This window comes from Benincasa hispida, chromosome 1, assembly GCF_027475165.1.
Source record: "Benincasa hispida cultivar pf3 chromosome 1, pf3_genome.v1.1, whole genome shotgun sequence".
In the NCBI taxonomy this organism is placed as follows: Eukaryota; Viridiplantae; Streptophyta; class Magnoliopsida; order Cucurbitales; family Cucurbitaceae; genus Benincasa; species Benincasa hispida.
Window position 1 is genome coordinate 87,961,695 of NC_143478.1, and position 19,130 is coordinate 87,980,824.

The following is a 19,130-nucleotide window of genomic DNA, read 5'->3' on the forward strand; positions in this document are numbered from 1 at the left end:
AGAAAACAGAATAGGCTGCATCAATGGGTGATCAAGCAAGCTAATGTGCTCCAACCTGATTTCTCTAATCTTTGGATTGTCTCACGCCTTGTTGAATTCGATAATTGGCTTGATATTTGTAAGGTACTCAAAGACCACTTTCAATCTAATGTTATTATCAATCCTCTATTTGCAGAAAATGCCCTGGTAACAATGGACCGAAGCTCATTGGATGAACTAGATAAATTCTCAGGCAAGTGGCAGAAATTTGGCTCATTCCATCTGAAATTTGAAAGATGGAACAACTCCTCCCATGGTAGACCAGCTTATGTCAAGGGTTATGGGGGTTGGATCTCAATCAAGAACTTACCCCTGGATTATTGGTGCAAACAGACCTTCGAGGCCAGGAAATACTTTGGGGGATTAGAAAGCATAACTATGGAGACACTTAATTTGATCAATGTTTCAGAGGCCAAAATTAAAGTAAAGGAGAATCTTTGTGGATTTATCCCAGCAACAATTGAAGTATCTAATGAAAAAAGAGGATCAATTTACTTGAATTTTGGAGATATCATATCAACCAGCCCTCCTAATAAGGTCAGTGGTGACTTATTTGAATCGGATTTTACAAATCCAATTGATTTAATCCAGATTAATGAAGCTAAACGTGATGAAGGCTTTTATTGTGACCCGTTAAATTCAAAATTCAACTTCCTACTTCCCTCTAATTACATTATTAAGTCATCTAGAAGTCCAGGAGTCTTTGTGGATAATAAAGAAAGTAAGATGAGAGAGATTGAATCCAAGGCCAAGAAGTTAAGAGGCCGCTCGAAATCTGAGCCGCCCCCCATTCATGCCTCACGCCTCTGCCTTTTGACCTTCCCAAGCAGTCACCTTCAGCGTCGTCTACAGAAGACAAAGAGTTATTTAAAGAAAAAATTACAGAGGGGCGTGACCCTTTAACTTCCTCTCAAAAAGGTGCCAAGATAGATCCACTGATTGAAAGTAAAACAGAGGATCGGGATCCTTCAAATTCTTCTCACAAAAGCGCCAAACTTGACTTGGGAAAACCCGGTCCAACCCTTCCAAATCAGAATGTCAGTTCATCTTCAACCAAAATTGAGAAGTTTGTTACTCAAGACTTAATCACAGAGAAGCCGAAGGCCTTGATCTCCATTCCTTCCTCCCATAGACGGATCCAAAAAGTGAAAAGGATTAAGCCACTCAAGCATCACATTTCTGCAAAATTGAATTCATTTGAGCTAAGACCTTTTCCCAGACACTTCATCAGAAAACAAACATCCTTTCAAAACCCCTGGTCAGCCATCTCTAACCCGGATATTCTTGAAGTAAGTTGTGCTAACCTACAAGCCAATCCTCAAACTTTGAGACCTGAAAGGGAGTGTCCTATCCAACCTCCTCTACATTGTACCCGAAATGATAACTTCTCTGCAGATAGTCAATTTCCCAGCCGAAACACCCCCCTCTAAATTTGTCAGATGCACCACAGAATCTACACTCCATCATAAAAGAGTGTGATTTCATTTTAGCTTGATCATAAGGAAAAGTGTTGAAGAATTCACAGAGAGCCTCAATGAAGATAGTGACTTGGAACACAAGAGGTTTAGGGGATTCATCAAAAAGACTGCTTCTAAAAAGATTTCTAGAAAAAGTCAATCCGGATATTGTCCTTATCCAAGAAACAAAAAAAGACAGAATTGAGGGTTCATTTATCAAAAGCCTTTGGAGCTCAAAAGAGGTAGGATGGGTGTTGGTGGAAGCTAAAGGAAAATCGGGAGGCATACTCTCAATGTGGGATGAGAGCAAAATTCTAGTCACTGACAACTCAAAAGATGAATTCTCCCTTTCAATCAAATGTCAAACGTTAAACAAAAAGATCTGTTGGATAACAAATGTTTATGGGCCTTGTGATTACCGAGAAAAGAGAAGATTTTGGGTAGAATTATCCTCTTTGGCAGAAAAATCTGATGATCCATGGTGTATTGGGGGAGATTTCAACAGCATTCGAAGGAGGCATGAGAGATTTCCAGTTGGTAGAGCATCGTAAGACATGAATAACTTCAATAAGTTTAGATTAAACATCCTGCTGGAACTTCCACTATCAAATGGACAATTCACTTGGTCAAGGAAAGGTAATGGGGCTTCAAGATCTCTCCTAGATCGCTTTCTTGTATCAAACACATGGGAAGAAGTTTTCGATGACTCAAGGGTTACAAGACAAGCTAAAACCATGTCAGATCACTTTCCTCTTACATTAGATGAAGGAGCTTTTGAATGGGGGCCCTCACCATTTCGGTTTTGTAACAGCTGGCTGAGCAACAAAGATTGCTATAAATTGATTGAAAAATCTTTGAAAATGAAGGAAAACATAAATGGGCAGGTTTTACTCTCTCCACAACTTAAGAGAAACAAAATCAGTCCTAAAAAAATGGTTTCATGACTATGAAAAAGAGAAGAAGATGAAAGAGGACAGCTTACTAGCAGAAATTTATAGAATAGACTCTCAAACAGTGGGAGAATACCCTCAAGTCAGTGAAGAAGATGCAGCCTTTTCCTTGAAGGCAGATCTTCTAGCCTTTTACCAATTAGAAGAAAGAAGCCTCATTCAAAAATGCAAACTAAAATGGTTAAAAGAAGGGGATGAAAACACTTCTTTCTTCCACAGATTCCTATCAACCAGAAAGAGGAAGAACTTGATTGCAGAATTGCTTAATGATCAAGATATTCCAACCAAATCCACCCGGGATGTTGAAGATATTATTCTGGCCTTCTACTCATCTTTATACTCAAAAGGTAATGATCCTCGAGTCATTCCTATCAACCTTGACTGGTCAAGAGTCTCAAGAAGTCAAAATGAGCAGCTGGTTGTAAGTTTTTCTGCCCTAGAAATCAAGCTGGCAGTGAAAGGGTTAGGAAGGAATAAGGCTCCAGGGCCGGATGGCTTCACACCAGAATTCTTCATCCATTTTTGGCATATTCTGAAAGACAACTTAATAAAAATGTTTGATGATTTCTACAGAAACAGTAAGCTCAATTCATGCATCATTAAAGAGAACTTTATTTGTCTAATTCCAAAAAAGACTGATGCAATGAAAGTCAAAGATTTCAGACCAATTAGTCTCACCACCCTCTTCTACAAGATAATAGCAAAGGCCCTAGTGGAAAGACTAAAAAGGATCATGCCAAGCATAATTGCCCCCACTCAAAGTGCATTTATCAAAGGAAGATAGATCCTATACCCCATCCTAATTGCAAATGAAGCAGTCGAGGACTATAGATCGAAAGGGAAGAAAGGATGGCTTCTAAAGCTTGATTTGGAGAAAGCATTTGATAGAGTGGACTTGTCATTCCTTGAAAAAGTTCTAATTGGAAAGAATTTCAGCTCAAAATGGATATCTTGGATTTTGGAATGCATCACCAATCCAAAATTCTCATCTTTATCAATGGAAGGCCTCGTGGAAGGATAGTGGCATCTAGAGGAATTAGGCAAGGAGACCCCTTTTCTCCTTACCTCTTCATCCTTGTGGGAGAAGTCTTAAATGCCTTAATCAACCGGTTGCATGAGAAAAATCGCTTTGAAGGTTTTTGGTTGGAAAAGATCAAGTCCACATTTCTATTTTGCAATTTGCCGATGACACCCTTATTTTTTGCAAATATGATGATATGTTAGAATCTCTTCGAGCTACTCTTGACCTCTTTGAATGGTGTTCTGGACAGAAAATTAATTGGGAGAAATCATCCCTTTGTGGTATAAACATTGACCAAGACATGTTGGATAAGTGGGCAAAAAAGTTCAATTGTAAAGCAGAGCAACTTCCCCTTCTCTATTTAGGACTTCCTTTGGGAGGTTATCCGAAGAAGACTGATTTCTGGCAGCCTATTATTGATAAAATTCAAAGAACTCTTGATAAATGGAGAAGATACAACATTTCAAGAGGAGGTAGAGCAACCCTTTGTAAGTCAGTACTCTCAAACCTCCCCACTTATTACATGTCTACCTTCTTGATTCCTAATAAAGTGTTGCAAATCTTAGAAAGAAAATTGAGGAATTTCTTTTGGGAAGGCCACAAAGGGGGCAAACTAAATCATTTAGCCAAATGGGAACTTGTGTCCAAATCTTATGAAGAAGGTGGCCTCGGTTTGGGTGGCTTAAAAGAGAAAAACCTAGCTCTTTTAGCAAAATGAGGCTTGAGATTCCAGCTGGAAAGCTCTTCCCTTTGGTGTAGAGTGGTCAAAAGTATACATAGCAGTAGCATTTCAAGGGGTCGCACTTCCGATAAAGCAGTGGGCTGCCTTAGAAGCCCATGGATCAGCATTTCAAGAGCTTGGTTGATAGTGGAAAATCTGTCTATGTTTGTCTTGGGCAATGGGCTTAATATTGGCTTTTGGTTAGATACTTGGGTAGGCAATCTTCCCCTTTCATCCAGATTTTCTAGATTATATAGATTGACCACTCATTCAAATGGCTCTGTGAGAGAGCATTGGGACCACACCACCGACTCTTGGAGCATCTCTTTTAGGAGGCACTTAAAAGATGAAGAGATTTCGGATTTTCAAGAATTGTTAAGCCTCATCTCTAGCCTAAAGGTGCAAGATCGCCCAGATTCAAGGTTTTGGTCTTTGGAAACCAATGGATCCTTCTCGGTCAAATCCTTATCCAACTTTCTTTGCAAAGCCCCCCGAATGGATCCTCTACTTCATGAAGCTCTTTGAAAATCAAAAAGCCCAAGGAGAATAAACATAGTCCTTTGGATAATGGTTTTTGGGTCCCTAAACTGCTCAAGTGTGCTGCAAAAGAAGCTTGCCTCTCATTTTCTCTCCCCCAATATGTGTGTTTTGTGTAAGGAGAATGGGGAAGACCAACAGCACCTATTTTTTAACTGCGTTTATGCACAAAGTTGCTGGTTCTCGCTCTTCAATGTCTTCAATTTGAGCTGGTCCTTTGGAGCAGAATTTAGCCTAAATGTGCAGCAGATGTTGATAGGGCCAGCTGTCAAGAAATCGCACCAGATTCTGTGGGTCAATGTTATCAAGGCTGTTCTATCTGAATTATGGTTTTCAATTATCCGACAGCATTCCTTATTTTTTAGCCAACTATTACAGAATCTAAAAGGGGAAGGACCCCACTCAAAGGCACCAGCTTCAAAAAGAAGGGGAAAATGATCGGAAATGGTTCGAGCTTGTCTTGATACTCTTGAATTTTCAAAGAATTCATCCCAATTTTGAGAAACAAAAAATCTGTCGATGAGGGATATTGATGGCATTACTCCTTCTCTTGACCAAGAGAATTTTCCATTGGACATGGATCAATTAAACTTGATTCTCGAATAAACTTATTGAATTTTGTTATTTCTCTTGTAGATCTTCCTATTGGAAATCTTTCCTGTCTTCTTCGGATGCAATTAAAGTCCCCTCCGAGGCACCATGGCTTATCACAAGATTCTAATATAGAAGACAATTCAGCCCAAAGGCTGTCCCTTTCTCTGTAGCAATTCGGACCATACACATTTGTTACCCAGCAACTTTCTCAACAAATTGTTTGACATTTTAAGGTCAAAGAGTATGATGCTTTTGAAATTTCTGAAACTGAAATTTTGGCTTCATCCCACATAGATAGAATACCTCCTGCTCTTCCCGAAGCTTCCACAAAAGCCCAGCCTACTTCTTTAGAGCTCCATAAGCTTTCAATAAAAGGTAGATCAAAGCTGTCTTTCTTTGTTTCCTGGAGAAGAACTATATCAGGGTTTATTTTTTTCAAACTCTTTTGATTGCCAATCTTTTATTCCTATCACCAAGCCCTCTGATATTCCATGCGATGATCTTCATACTGCTATTAAGGTTTAATGAGCTCCGGACAATGATTACCCAAAAGTAAGTTCACATTTTTCAATTAGAGAATTGAGCTCCTGAGGTATGCAGTCTTTGTTAATTTATATGGAAAACAGTGGATTCTTCTTTTCAATCCCCTGAACTTCCTCTGTTTGGAAGAGAAATTTTAAAGCATCCCCACCACCAAAAAGGTTTTCTGCTGAGATTTGTTTAACTTCCTAAATATCTTTTTCAATTTGAAGCCATAGGCGCCTACTTTGGAGGATTAGAGTATTTCAAATGATATTTTAAATTTGATAAATGTAGCTGAAGCAAAAAATCAAGCCAGAGAATCTTTGTGGTTTTATGCCAGCCACTAAAGAAATTTCAGATGTGAAGTGTGGTAATATCTTTCTAAATTACGGAGACATAGAGCTTCAAGATCCTCTCCCTAAAGTTAAAGGGGACTTATATATGAAAGACTTTGCTAATCAAATTGATTTAGTTCGGATTAACCAAATGTTGAAAGATGAAGTGGAACCGGTTTTTTTAAGACCTGAATGGTTATTCCTTGAAGCAGCTGGAAACAATTCCAATTTTTTCAGAAATCCGGTCAGTAACAGTTCTTCAAAGAAACAAAGTGAGATACGGTCACAGAGTCCGCCGAAGCAACCATTCACACAGATGCGATCGACGGAGCAGCCTTCCTCAAACCCAATCCAGCTTGGTGTGAACACTAACAAGGATTTATTGAGAAGAGAGAGTTCCATAGAAGGCTGTTTCCAAGAGGATAACCAAATCGGCATAACATCAGTAAGCGGGAAAACAAAATTTCAAAAATTGTCTCTTGATCTTCCCCGATGGTCTTCGAAAATTCCAATAAGGCAGAATTTACTGCTGCACCTACCACTAGGATTTCTCCCATTACTCAAGCCAAAATTGTCTTATATAACAATATGGAAGTTGAAGATGTAAAGTCATTCTCCCTTCAAAAGAAATCAGTAGATCAGAATACTCTAATACCATAAGCCTCCCCAATTACTCAGGAGACTATTGTAAGCAGAGAGATCGAAGTCCCCTCGATTACTAAAAGGTGTACTCATCTTTTCAAGCCATTCCCTAAGCATTTTGCATAAAAAAGAAGATCCTTTATCAAATCATGGTCCTTTATTGCAAATTCGGATCTTCTTGAGGAAAGTTGTGTTAGGCTTCAACTTCCCAACAGCAATCCGAAAAGGTCAGTAAGATTAAATTCTAAGCGAAATTCTTTTGTTCAATCAATCAATAAATTATCAGACTCAAATATCTCTTTTGTGCAAGGTAATTCAAGCAATGATTCATACAATTCAAGAAGTATATCACAAGAAAACGATGAAGAGTCAATTGCAAGCATGAGCAGTGAGGGAATTTGAGGAAGCAGATCCTGAAGAAGAACACGAGGCTAACGAAGAATTAGTTGAAATTGACAAGGCATTGGATCATCTATTCCAAGAAGAAAAAAAACAGGGGACAGAAAAGGAAGAAGGATTTATTTTTGCCCCTTTCAACAAATCCAACATACCTCAGGAGTTGCATTCTATATTGGACCCTTGGATGAGCAGGGGTATACATTAATTCCTTCAGAAAAGCTCATTGAAGCGTGCTGGCCATATGAAGATTATCTCGTGGAATATCGGGGGGTTTGGTGATAAGGCAAAAAGATCGACGATTAAAAGATTCTTGAAAAAGATTAATCCGGATCTAGTGCTACTTCAAGAAACAAAGAGAGACAGCTTTGATTTATCATTCATAAAAATTATTTGGAGTTCAAAGGAGGTGGGGTGGACTTTTGTAGAAGCAACGAGCAGATCAGGAGGCCTTTTGACTACGTGGGATGAAAGAAAAATTTCAGTTTCAGAGGTATTTAAAGCTGAATTCTCTTTAACAGTAAAATGCCTAACAACATGTAAGAAAGTGTGCCAGATAACACACGTGTATGGTCCGAATAATTATAGAGAAAGAACAAGACTTTGGTTAGAATTGTCTTCCTTAGTTGAACGATGTGAAGATTCATGGAGTCTTGGTGGGGATTTTAATTGTATCCGGCGAAGGCAGGAGAGACTTCCAATGAGAAGAGCAACAAGAGAAATGAGGCAGTTCAACGATTTCATCAGAGAATCTAATTTGCTTGAAATTCCTCTTTCCAATGGTTGATTTACGTGGTCAAGAGAAGGAGAAGTGGTTTCAAGATCTCTTATTGATAGATTCTTTATTTCTAATAATTGGGACAAGATCTTTGAGAATTCAAGAGTATCAAGGCAAACACGTATTATATCAGACCATTTCCCTCTTTTGTTTGAAGCCAGGGCTTTTGAATGGGGACCATTTCCATTCAGATTTTGTAATAGTTGGTTAAATAACAAGAGTGTGTCAGGTAATTGAAAGATCTTTGGAAGTGGTGGGACAACAAGGGTGGGCTGGTTTTATCCTCTTCTAGACTAAGAAGACTAAAACAGTCCTTAAAAAGGTGGCTTGCAGATTAAGAGAAAAACCAGAAAATTAAGAAAGAATCATCATGTGGTCCTTTGTTAATGGTTTAGGCCTGGATCACATCAAGCTAACAGATGTACGACCTGAGCAATAAAGAAATGTCTAAGATTGGAGTCCACATTGATTCCACATAAAATATATTGATAAAACTATTTTTTAATCCCTGAGTTTTTAAGAATAGGTGTGTTTGGTCCATAAATTTTTAAAACATACCTTTTTAGTCCTCGAATTTTTTTAGAACAAGTTCATTTGGCCCTTGAGTTTTCAAAATGTACCATTTTAGTCCCTAAATATTTAAGAATAAAATTAAAAGGACTTTGAAGTAATTTTTTTATTATTTTAAATAATTGTACAACATTTTAAATTAGAAAAATAAGTTTAAAAAATAATTTTAGAGAGAATAAATAATTTTATAAAATTATTTTGCAATTTAAATTAATAAAAAAAAAATATTGCAACCAGGGGTGTTCACTATTCGGTTCGGTCTGATTTTGGACAGAACCACAAACCGAAGTGAACATGTCAGTTTTCAATCTTGAAGACCAATCCAAAATGAATACAACTCGGTTTTGATTTTTTAATTGAACCACCCTGATTCGATTCAGGTCAGTTTTTTTGAGAAAAAAATTAGAGGAAAAAACATAGATCTGTGGCTTTCTGTGGAGGCTTGCACAAGGGCGGTGGTCGGCAGATTTCCTAAGCATAAACAGACTAATCACTTTAAACTCTAAGTTCATTAAGGGGGTGTTTGCAGCACCACTTTCAAGAAGGTGGAGTGGGCTATTACATCCCATACTATGTTTGGGGCTTCAATTATAATAGTTGGTGTTCCAACTATTATTACCTACTACTAACTACAGTATTACTATTTCAAATCCCTATTTATTATAGTGTTTACTACTTGTTACAGTGTTCTATTTCCTACTAAACCTCTCTTAAAATATTTGTTACAGTGTTTACTATTTCCTGCCAAGACTAAAATAATTTGCATCCCAAACATAAACTATTATAACCAACAAACTATTATAATCCACAAACTATAATAACTACTGACTATATAACCAACTAAGTGCCCCAAATACTCCCTAAATGAACAAAAAAACAGGCTAGTATGGCTGGCCACTAAGGAAAAAATTGGAGGCCTGAGGGTGTTTACTGGTAGAAGAATCTGAGGTGGAATGGTTCAGAGGTTGGCGTGGCAATGGATCAACAATAATCAACGAGGCTAGCAGGGCTGGCAACTATGCAGAAGATGGGAGGTTGGAGGATGCTGGCTGGTAGAAGAATCTGAGCATGGAAACTGAAGGGAAAAAAATGGCGGTGGGGTGTGCTTGAATTGAGGCTGAAGGTGAGATTTGAGAAATGAGAATTTTAGGGTCTTTTATCATCACTTCCCATGAATAAAGGAGAAAAGAAAGCTGGCATGACATGTGACATGAGATCATGGGTGGGTGGGGAATTGGGCCTCTTTGAATTCGAAAAACTATGGGCTGGGCTTATTTAATTTAAATAAATATAAAACACACACACACATATATAGATTTTCGCCACAATAAACTGAGAACCGAACCAACATTTTCAGTTTTCTTTGCTACAAAACCGAGATTCCATTTATTTTAAAGAAAACCAAACTTAACCAGTTGATTCGGTTTGGTTTGGTTCAATTCGGCTCGTTTTGTCGACTCAAACCAATTTTTTAACACCTAACTAGGACCTTTCAAACCTATTTAAAAACTCAGGGACAAAAGATAATACATTTTAAAAACTTAGAAACCAATTGCACATAATCTTAAAACTCAAAAACTAAAAATCTAAGTTTTTTGCTGATTTTTTTTTTCCCTTATGTGACATTGTAAGGCATTCCCTTACCACGTGATATTATTGAATAAGAACTTGCCCTAAGGTAATACAACTCTTCCCTCTCATTGTGAGAAAGGCTTAGTTCAGCAAAAAGATGAAAAACAACCCCCCTCCCCCTACACTGCTATATCCCCCCCCTTTCTACAAGGATACTCACCACGCTCCCCTTGATCCCCCACTGCCCATCTCTAACGTTCCTCACTCCCACATGATAACTAACTCTACACAATTACCCTATTACCCCTCCTCTTGTATTGATGGATGATTGGTGGCCTGACAGATATATCATAAATTGGGATGTTTTTATTTTTGTAAAGGCTTTTATTTATTTCCCTTATTCACTCTCTCAAGGAGTTTGTATCATTTGAGCATTAGTTTTCTTTCATAATTTCAATCAAACATCATTTGAGCATTAGTTTCCTTTCATAATTTCAATCAAAAGTTTTGCATTTCTTGTTGAAGAAGAAATCCCGGAATATAAACCTTTCAATTCTGAAGGCAAAGAAAAACTAAAGATTACTCCCAGCGTTTTTTAAAGCTCAAACACCACGAAAGCAAACATTATAAACATATTCCAATGCTGTAGCCCAATATTAACCCTCATTGTCATTCATCAAATATAACTAAACCTTATGTCAAAAGAATTAACAAATCCCTGAACAACAAAGCTTCCTCGAAACTTCAATAAAAGAAAAATAGACGTCACCTTTTTTTCAAGCTTGCGAACTTGATCTCGAGATTCTCTTAAGGCATAACTCTAATTAAGAGAGAGAGAGAGAGAGATTATGGACCATGGTAAATTAAGAAAAAATAAATAAATAAATAACAGATGTTCTCAAATTTACATACTCAAGTTTACATACTTAAATATTAATATATTTTCTCCATAAATGAAATGTGAAGGAAATGACATAAATAACCAAATGAAAATTAAAATATGAAGATGAGCGTTTAAGACAAAATTATTAGGGTTCTAAATGTGAAAAGCATATGTAAGTAAAAAAACTAAAACCAGCAAGTTTATAAGGAGCGAACCGCAGAATCTTTGACCGAGCCATCTTCATCTACAGCATTCAGTATCAGTTTAATCAATGATTGATTTACAAGCATTCCCATTATCTACAATCAAGGTTTAAATAAGACGTCATATTATATTACAGAATAGAGCAGTGGTTAAGGTCATACCCAGATACTTATTTACCACTTTTGTTAGGGGCATAAAACGTGCAGACCAATCAGCATCTTCTTTGATTGCTGTTTTCAAATTAAATTGCAACATATCAGCAAACTGTAGAAGAGCTGCAATAGCTATTGCTTCATTTCCATCCATTGGCAGACTCCTTTGAGCATGTTCTATTGCAGATTTCACCTTTAACAAAAAGACAGAGCACATTGAAGTAGAAAGGAGTAATTACAGAATTGTTAGCAGGCGGATTCTTCTCCTATGTCAAAAGACCTGTAAAAAACTTTGTGGAGATAAAAATGCCAAAAAAGAATTAACGTTCCTTCTTGGATTTTGTTTAATAGTTATCTGAATACAGCTGATGTGCTTCAGAGGAGGCTTCCTACTTCATGTCTTTTGCCTCCTATTTGCTGTTTTTGCCATGCGGAAGGGGAATCTCAATCACATATTTTGTGAAAGTTCTTTCTCAATGGCTTGTTGATACAAACTATTCAGTATCTTCAATTTGCAGTGGGTGTTTTATCCGACGGCCAAGAGTATTGGTCCTCCAGTTTTATTGGTCTTACCTTTACCTTTGAGGCCTCACTTATGGATCAATGCAGTCAAACCCTTGATTTCAAAATTATGGCTAGAGATAAATCAGAGACAAATGTTGTTCTTGGATAGATTGATTTGGTTCAGCTCATCTTAAACGCTTCATCCTGGTGATGTTTTCTTCCCAAAACCTTTAACGTTTTCTTTTTGCATTATATTGTTTCGTTCTTCTTCTTCTTCTTTATTTTTTCTGCACTATATTTGTTTGAATTGAAATGCCTTCACATGCCCTTAGTTGTTATAAGATATATTTAAATTAATATGTACAGTCGTCCTTTATTGTAATTTTATATATTCTAGATTAGGATTTCTCATTCTCCTATATATATGTATCTTTTATCTGATTAAATGATAAGAAATTCATTCTCCAAAAGTACAGAGTACATGGAATCACAGCCATACTTTGTTTTAGGGTTTAGAATATTCGTTGACGGCTTTGTGAGTTAGGGTTTGAATTTGGGTCATCACCTCGAGTGGCCATTTGACGACACTGCCCACCTCAAGAAGAGCACCACCGTCGTCTGACTCAGTCTGCCATCGTCGTTCACCAGATACATCCGAGCGTGAGTCGCACACGCCACTAGTTCAGATCGCTCCATCGCCACACGCCAGCGTGTGGGAGCGCGTGAGGCCGTCTCTTTGCTTCCGTCAGTTGGGTTCGTCTCGGGTTAGCCTTTCCGGTCCATCTATGGACAATGCCTTTAGTTCTACCAACATCTACTCAAGTGTGAGGCTGTTTGGAAAATACCCTTTTGTTCCTAGGGTTTGTGAATGTTTTGCTCTCATTTGGGGCTGTTTCGCTATTTGATTTACCTTGTATTCAATTCTGATTTGTTTAATTCTACCTGTGGGATCGTGTGTTGGTTCTTAATGGATGAGATGAAGCATATGGTTGTATACAATGTAATTCTCTTAGCATCAAAGATAACATAACATAAGTTGAATGGAGCTAATTACTATGATTGGCATCGTACTATTCAGTTTTATTTACATAGTACTGATATGGATGATCATATGACTGAGTATCCACCACAAGATGATAAGGAAAAGGCTTGCCTTCATGATGACGCTCGACTTTATGTTCAGATTAAGAATTCCATTGAGAGTGAGGTTATTGGTTTGGTAGATCATTGTAATTCTGTTAAGGAACACTTAAAGTTCTTAGAATTTTTGTACTTGTGAAAAGAGAATGTCCATCGAATATTTGAAATTTGTATGCAATTCTTTTGAGCCAAACAGAAAGCAAAATCTGTTACAAGCTACTTTATGAGGCTTAAAAAGATAGCTGTCGAACTTGCCTTATTATTACCTTTTAGTCCAGATGTCAAAGTTCAACAAACCCAGTGAGAAAAGATGGTTGTTATGATATTTTTTAATTAACTTTTACCTGAATTTGGAATGGCTAAAACACAGATTTTTTTTTATTCTGAGATTCCATCGCTAGAGGAGGCTTTCAGTCGTGTTCTTCGTATTGAGAGCTCACAATTTGGTTTGTCTGTTTCTCATCCTAGTAGTGCTCTTATAAGCAAGAATAATAATTCTCGGGTTACTCCAGGGATGACCAAAAATTTTCAAAAGCCTAGTTATGATAATCAAAAATTAGATTCTCAGGAGATTGTTTGTCGCTATTGTCGTAAGCCGGAACATCTGAAACGTGATTGTCGGAAATTGTTGAACAAGGCTCAACGATCTCAACATGCTCAGATAGCTTCCACCAGTGATATGGCTGAAAAGTCTATTACAATATCTGCTAACGATTTTGCTAAATTTCAAGTATTTCAGGAATCCCTGCAGGCATCTTCTTCATCAAACCCTACTGCTACCATTGTTGAGACAGGTATTTCGAAATTCCTTCTTACATCATCTACTAACTGGGTCATAAACTCAAGTGAATGGGTATTTGCTACTTGGATGAGAATGGTACTTGGGATTTAGTCTCGCATCTGAGAAGAAAGTAGGCTATTGGATGTAAATGGGTGTTTGCTATAAAAGCCAATCCTGACGAAACAGTGGCTCGCTTGAAAGCTCGTCTTGTTGCCAAAGGTTATGCCCAAATCTATGGGACTGATTATTCTGATACATTTTCCCCTATTGCTAAATTAACTTCCATTCGACTATTTTTGTCCATAGCTGCTACTCATAATTGGCCTTTGCATCAACTCGACATTAAAAATGCTTTTCTACATGGTGATCTTCAGGAGAAAGTTTACATGGAGCAACCACCTGGGTTTGTTGCTCAGGGAGAGAGTGATAAGGTATGTCGTCTTCAAAAATCTTTGTATGGACTGAAACAAAGTCCTCGTGCATGGTTTGGTAAGTTTAGTCAAGCACTCAAATGTTTTGGTATGAAGAAAAGTGCTTTTGATCATCCTGTATTCTATCGACGATATGATAATGGTATTACTTTGCTTGTTGTATATGTTGACAATATCGTTATCACTGAAAATGATATATCAGGTATATCTTTTCTCAAGACTTTTCTTCAGAGTCAATTTCATACTAAAGATTTGGGACAATTGAAGTATTTCTTGGGTATTGAAGTAATGGGAAGCAAAAAAGGTATTTATCTGTCACAATGGAAATATGTACTTGATTTGTTGTCTGAGACTGGAAAATTAGGTGTCAAACCATCTAGTACTCTGATGATACCGAATTTGCAACTTGCTAGAGAAGGAGAATTATTTAAAGACCCTCAGCGATACAGAAAATTAGTTGGAAAGTTGAACTATTTAACAATGACATGACCAGATATTGCTTACTCTTTGGGTATTGTGAGTCAGTTTATGTCTTCTCCTGCAGTGGATCATTGGGCTGCAGTAGAACAAGTTCAATGTTATCTAAAAGCTGCACCTGGACGTGGAATCTTATATAAAGAATCTGTTCTAATGAAGCCCAATGATCAATTGTAGGACATGACATGTACTGACTCACAATACTTACTGAATAAGCTATGTCGGGTCGAGTCATTGTAAGGTAATTAAGTTTTCCCACTAACCTCCTATATCTTTCAGGATCTTTTAACAGTTCTCCATCTTTGGTGAGTTGTAAGTTGGGCATCATTGGGGTATTACATGGCTTAACTCCTAACTTTCCTATTTCAGTCAACAAGTCAAGTACATATTTTCTCTATGATAATAGAATTCCTTTCTTGCTTCTTATTACCTAAATTCCTAAAAAGTATTTCAACATGCCCAAATCTTTTGTATGAAATTGACTATGAAGAAAGGTCTTTAGAGATTGGATACCTAAAGCATCATCACCAATAATCACAATATCATCCACATATACGACTAAAAAGATGACACCACCCTCAGATCTCTTAAAAAAGACTGAATGATCTGACATGCTCTTCCGCATTCCAAAGCTTTCAATCACTTGACTAAATTTTCCAAACTAAGCTCATGGGCTCTGCTCTAATCCATACAAGGATTTACGAAGGCAACACACCATTCCATTCTCCCCCTGAGCAACAAATCCTGGTGGGTTGCTACATATACACCTCTTCTTGAAGATCACCATGAAGAAATGCATTTTTAATATCAAGCTAATGTAAAGGCCAATGATTGATTGAAGCTAATGAAATAAACAACCTCACAAATGCCATTTTTGCTACAGGAGAAAAAGTATCAGCATAGTCAACGCCATAAGTTTGTGCGTAGCTTTTCGCTACAAGGCGCGCTTTTAACCGAGCAACAGAACCATCAAGATTGACTTTAACTGCAAACACCCATTTGCAACCGATAGCCTTCTTTCCTGCAGGGAGAGAAACTAAATCCCAAGTACAAATATCATCTAAGGCAGTCATCTCCTCCACCATTGCAGCACACCAACCAAGATGAGACAAAGCCTCATGAACAGTTTTCGGGATAGATACAGACTCTAAGGATGCAATGAATGAACATGTGGAAGGCGACAAATGGTTATATGAAACAAAAGAGGAAATAGGATGAGCACATGTACGTTTACCTATACGAAGAGCAATAGGAAGATCATCACTCGTTTCTGGATCCAATGACGAAGAAGACTTTGGTACAGGGCATGGAACTGAAGGAGGTTGTCGTCGAGTATAGACCTTAACGATGGGTGGAAGAGTAGAGGTAGCCACAAGTAGAGATGAATCAGGAAGAGGTTCAGAAGGAGAAATAACAATGTAGACAAGGAAATCATCCTCTAATTCCTTATGCTCCCCCCTTACTCTTATTCAAAGAGAAAGACAATGATGAAAAAAATGGGGTATGTTCAAAAAACGTGATATCAGGAGAGACAAAATATTTATTTAGACTAGGACAATAACACCGATACCCCTTTTGGACACGGGAATAACCAAGGAAAACAGATTTTAAGGACTTTGGATCCAACTTGGTATGCTGAGGCCGAACATCCCAAACAAAGTAGGTACAACCAAATATTTTGGGTGGAATGGGAAACAAATGTTGCTTGGGGCATAAAGTACAAAGAGGTATCTCACCCTTAAGAATGGAAGAGGGCATGCGATTTATTAAGAAACAAGCTGTGGAAACAGCATCAGCCCAAAAAGATTTTGGAACATGCATATGAAATATCAAAGTTCTGGCTGTCTCAAGGAGATGACGATTCTTTCGTTCTACAACCCCATTTTGAGATGGAGTATCGACACAAGAAGATTGATGAAAAATGTCATGGGTATCTAAATAAGACTTGAGTGTATGAGAGAAATATTCCTTAGCATTATCACTCCGTAGGATTTTAAGAGCACCACTAAATTGAGTTTGAATTTCAGCATGGAAGTTACGAAAATGAGAAAGTAACTCAGAACGACTTTTCATTAAATATAACCACGTAACACGAGAATAGTCATCGACAAATGTAACAAAATACCTAAACCCTCCTTTGGACTCAACAGGACATGGACCCCAAACATCAGAATGGACTAATTCAAAAGGAGCACTAACTCGTTTATTGACTCGAGAATACAAACTCAAACAATGAAATTTAGCAAACTGACATGACTCACAATCTAAAGAAGACAAATGTTGAAGTTGTGGACGAAGACTCTTCAACACAGAGATAGACGGATGACCCAAACGACAATGCTCTTCAAAGGGAGACGACACGTTTGAGCATGTGATGGCCATAGGTGTTTGTGGTTCAAAGATGTAAAGACCTCCAAATTCACACCCTTTACCAATAGTCTGTTTCGTCGTAAGATCCTAAAATAAGCAATAACCAGGAAAAAAGAAGACATAACAATGAAGATCACGAGTGACTTTACTGACCGAAATCAAATTAAACGAGAAATGTGGTAAATTTAAAACCGATGATAAAGAAATTGATTCAGAAAGATGGACGGTTCATGATCCTAAAACAGGAGTGGAGGTTCCATCAGCTATAGTGACATTAGGTGAAGAGGTAGATGTACAAAGGTTAGAGAATAAACTAGGGTTACCTATCATATGGTCTGTAGCACCAGAGTCAATGACCTATTTTGACGTGGAGGAAATAAGGCATTTAGAAATGTTACCTGTCTCTGCAATGGCCGTAATGGGAGTAGAAGATGATGCCCTTAATGACTCTTGATACTGCTGAAATTTAGCAAACTCCTCTGCAGAAATCGTAATTGACCTGTCAAGATTACCAGGAGTAGAAGCGGCATGTGCGGAGGGTGATGGCATCCTCTGACTCTTATTCAGCAATCTTCTGCATTCACGCTTCGTATGGCCAAGTTTATGACAATAATAGCAAACAGCACCTCCTGGATTTGATCTTTGGTTATTGGGATGACTTTTGGAGCTATTTGATTCAACCCCCTTATTACCTCTATAATCATTCGTGTACCCAATCAAAGAACTACTAGTTACAGATGATGTAACTGCTTGTGTCTTTTCAGTACGAAGTATTCGAGTGTAAGCTTCTTCCAACGATGAGATATTCAAGCTTGACAACACTTGATCTTTGGCCATCTCATATTTAGGTGCAAGACCTACTAAAAGCTCATGATAAACAATTTTTCACGTTGGGCCATTAAAACTTTTGGATCCGTGCTGATTGGCATCAAGGCATTGAATTCCGCGCATGTATTTTTAACCTCCATAAAGTAGCTTGTAAGATATTTTTCTCCTTGATCAGGTTGATATAGAGTCTTACAAACATCAAACACTATTAATATTCTAATAAAGGAAATCCAAATATTCCAATAGTTCCTTGACTGATTCGCAGTGATTTACTAGTTCAACAATTTCACGGTCAATAGAATTCTTGATTTGTAGAAGCATTCTTGAATCATCCCGCCACCAAATCTTCTTATTAGCATCAATCGGTGGCTCTTCTGTGATGTGATCATCCATCTCCATGCTCCTAATAAAGTGGCGAACATTTGATCTCCATGAATAGTAGTTGGATCCATTCAACTTATGTTCAGTTACTTTTGACACCATAGGAACAATCTCAGACATGACTACTGGTTCTTATCAGCCATTACCTCAAAAAATAGACACCAGACAGCGGAGAATCAAACCCTAATTTACTGATGTCTTTACAAGCAGTGAGTATATCTATATATCCCAAACAAACACACCACCAAGAAGAGTCAACAAAACTTAGGAAACCCATAGAAGACGGGCACGCGCACCTACACGTGCCGGTGCATGGACGGACAACAAAAAGAGGAACAATTGGCGCGTGAGCCTCACGCGCTGGTCAGATGGGATCTGAACTTTAGGGTTTTATAGATCGGCGGCTGGGCTCCTCGACAAACTGGGCGGTGTCGAAAAAATAGCCTTTTTTTTCCCGCGGTGGCGGCAGCGGCTAACGACAACGAACGAACCAAAGACGGCGTTTGTGAGCAAAAATGTAAACCCACCTCTCCACAAAACCCTAAACGTATCACAAACGGATTCTAAATTCTCAAACCCTAAGGTTCACAAAATCCTAAGTTTGTTTAGAGGACTCTGATACCATGTAAAACTTTTAGGTTTGAGAAAGAATCAGAATGCTTTATTCATTCACCAAAGATATGAATATATACAAGTGTACAAAGCATAGAAAAGGAAAATATCACAAAATATTTACAAGAATGGAAAACCCTAACTATAGAATTATAACACTAGAAAAGGATAATTATTTAATGACCCTGAGAGATACAAAAGATTAGTTGGAAAGTTGAACTATTTGACAGTGA

At 37.7% G+C, this 19,130-nt stretch overlaps 1 protein-coding gene across 23 annotated transcripts in view; it reads right to left on the reverse strand.

Annotated features, from left to right (window-relative positions):
• The window catches only part of LOC120082749 (DNA mismatch repair protein MutS, type 2), a 72,634-nt gene that overhangs the window by 44,092 nt on the left and 9,412 nt on the right, over positions 1-19,130 (reverse strand). For 21 of the 23 annotated variants that reach the window (XR_016531645.1, XM_039038099.2, XM_039038046.2 and 18 more), the window contains 3 exons: positions 11,399-11,566; positions 11,233-11,316; positions 10,904-10,954 (listed from right to left, as the gene is read on the reverse strand). Coding sequence is in view for 22 of the 23 variants with exons in the window: in XM_039038099.2 (XP_038894027.1) it covers positions 10,904-10,954; positions 11,233-11,316; positions 11,399-11,566 (303 nt within the window). In the remaining variant the exon portion in view is untranslated. Of the gene's footprint in view, positions 1-10,903; positions 10,955-11,232; positions 11,317-11,382; positions 11,567-19,130 lie in introns of those variants that run through there. The other 2 variants (XM_090316942.1, XM_039038154.2) reach the window with 2 other exon arrangements.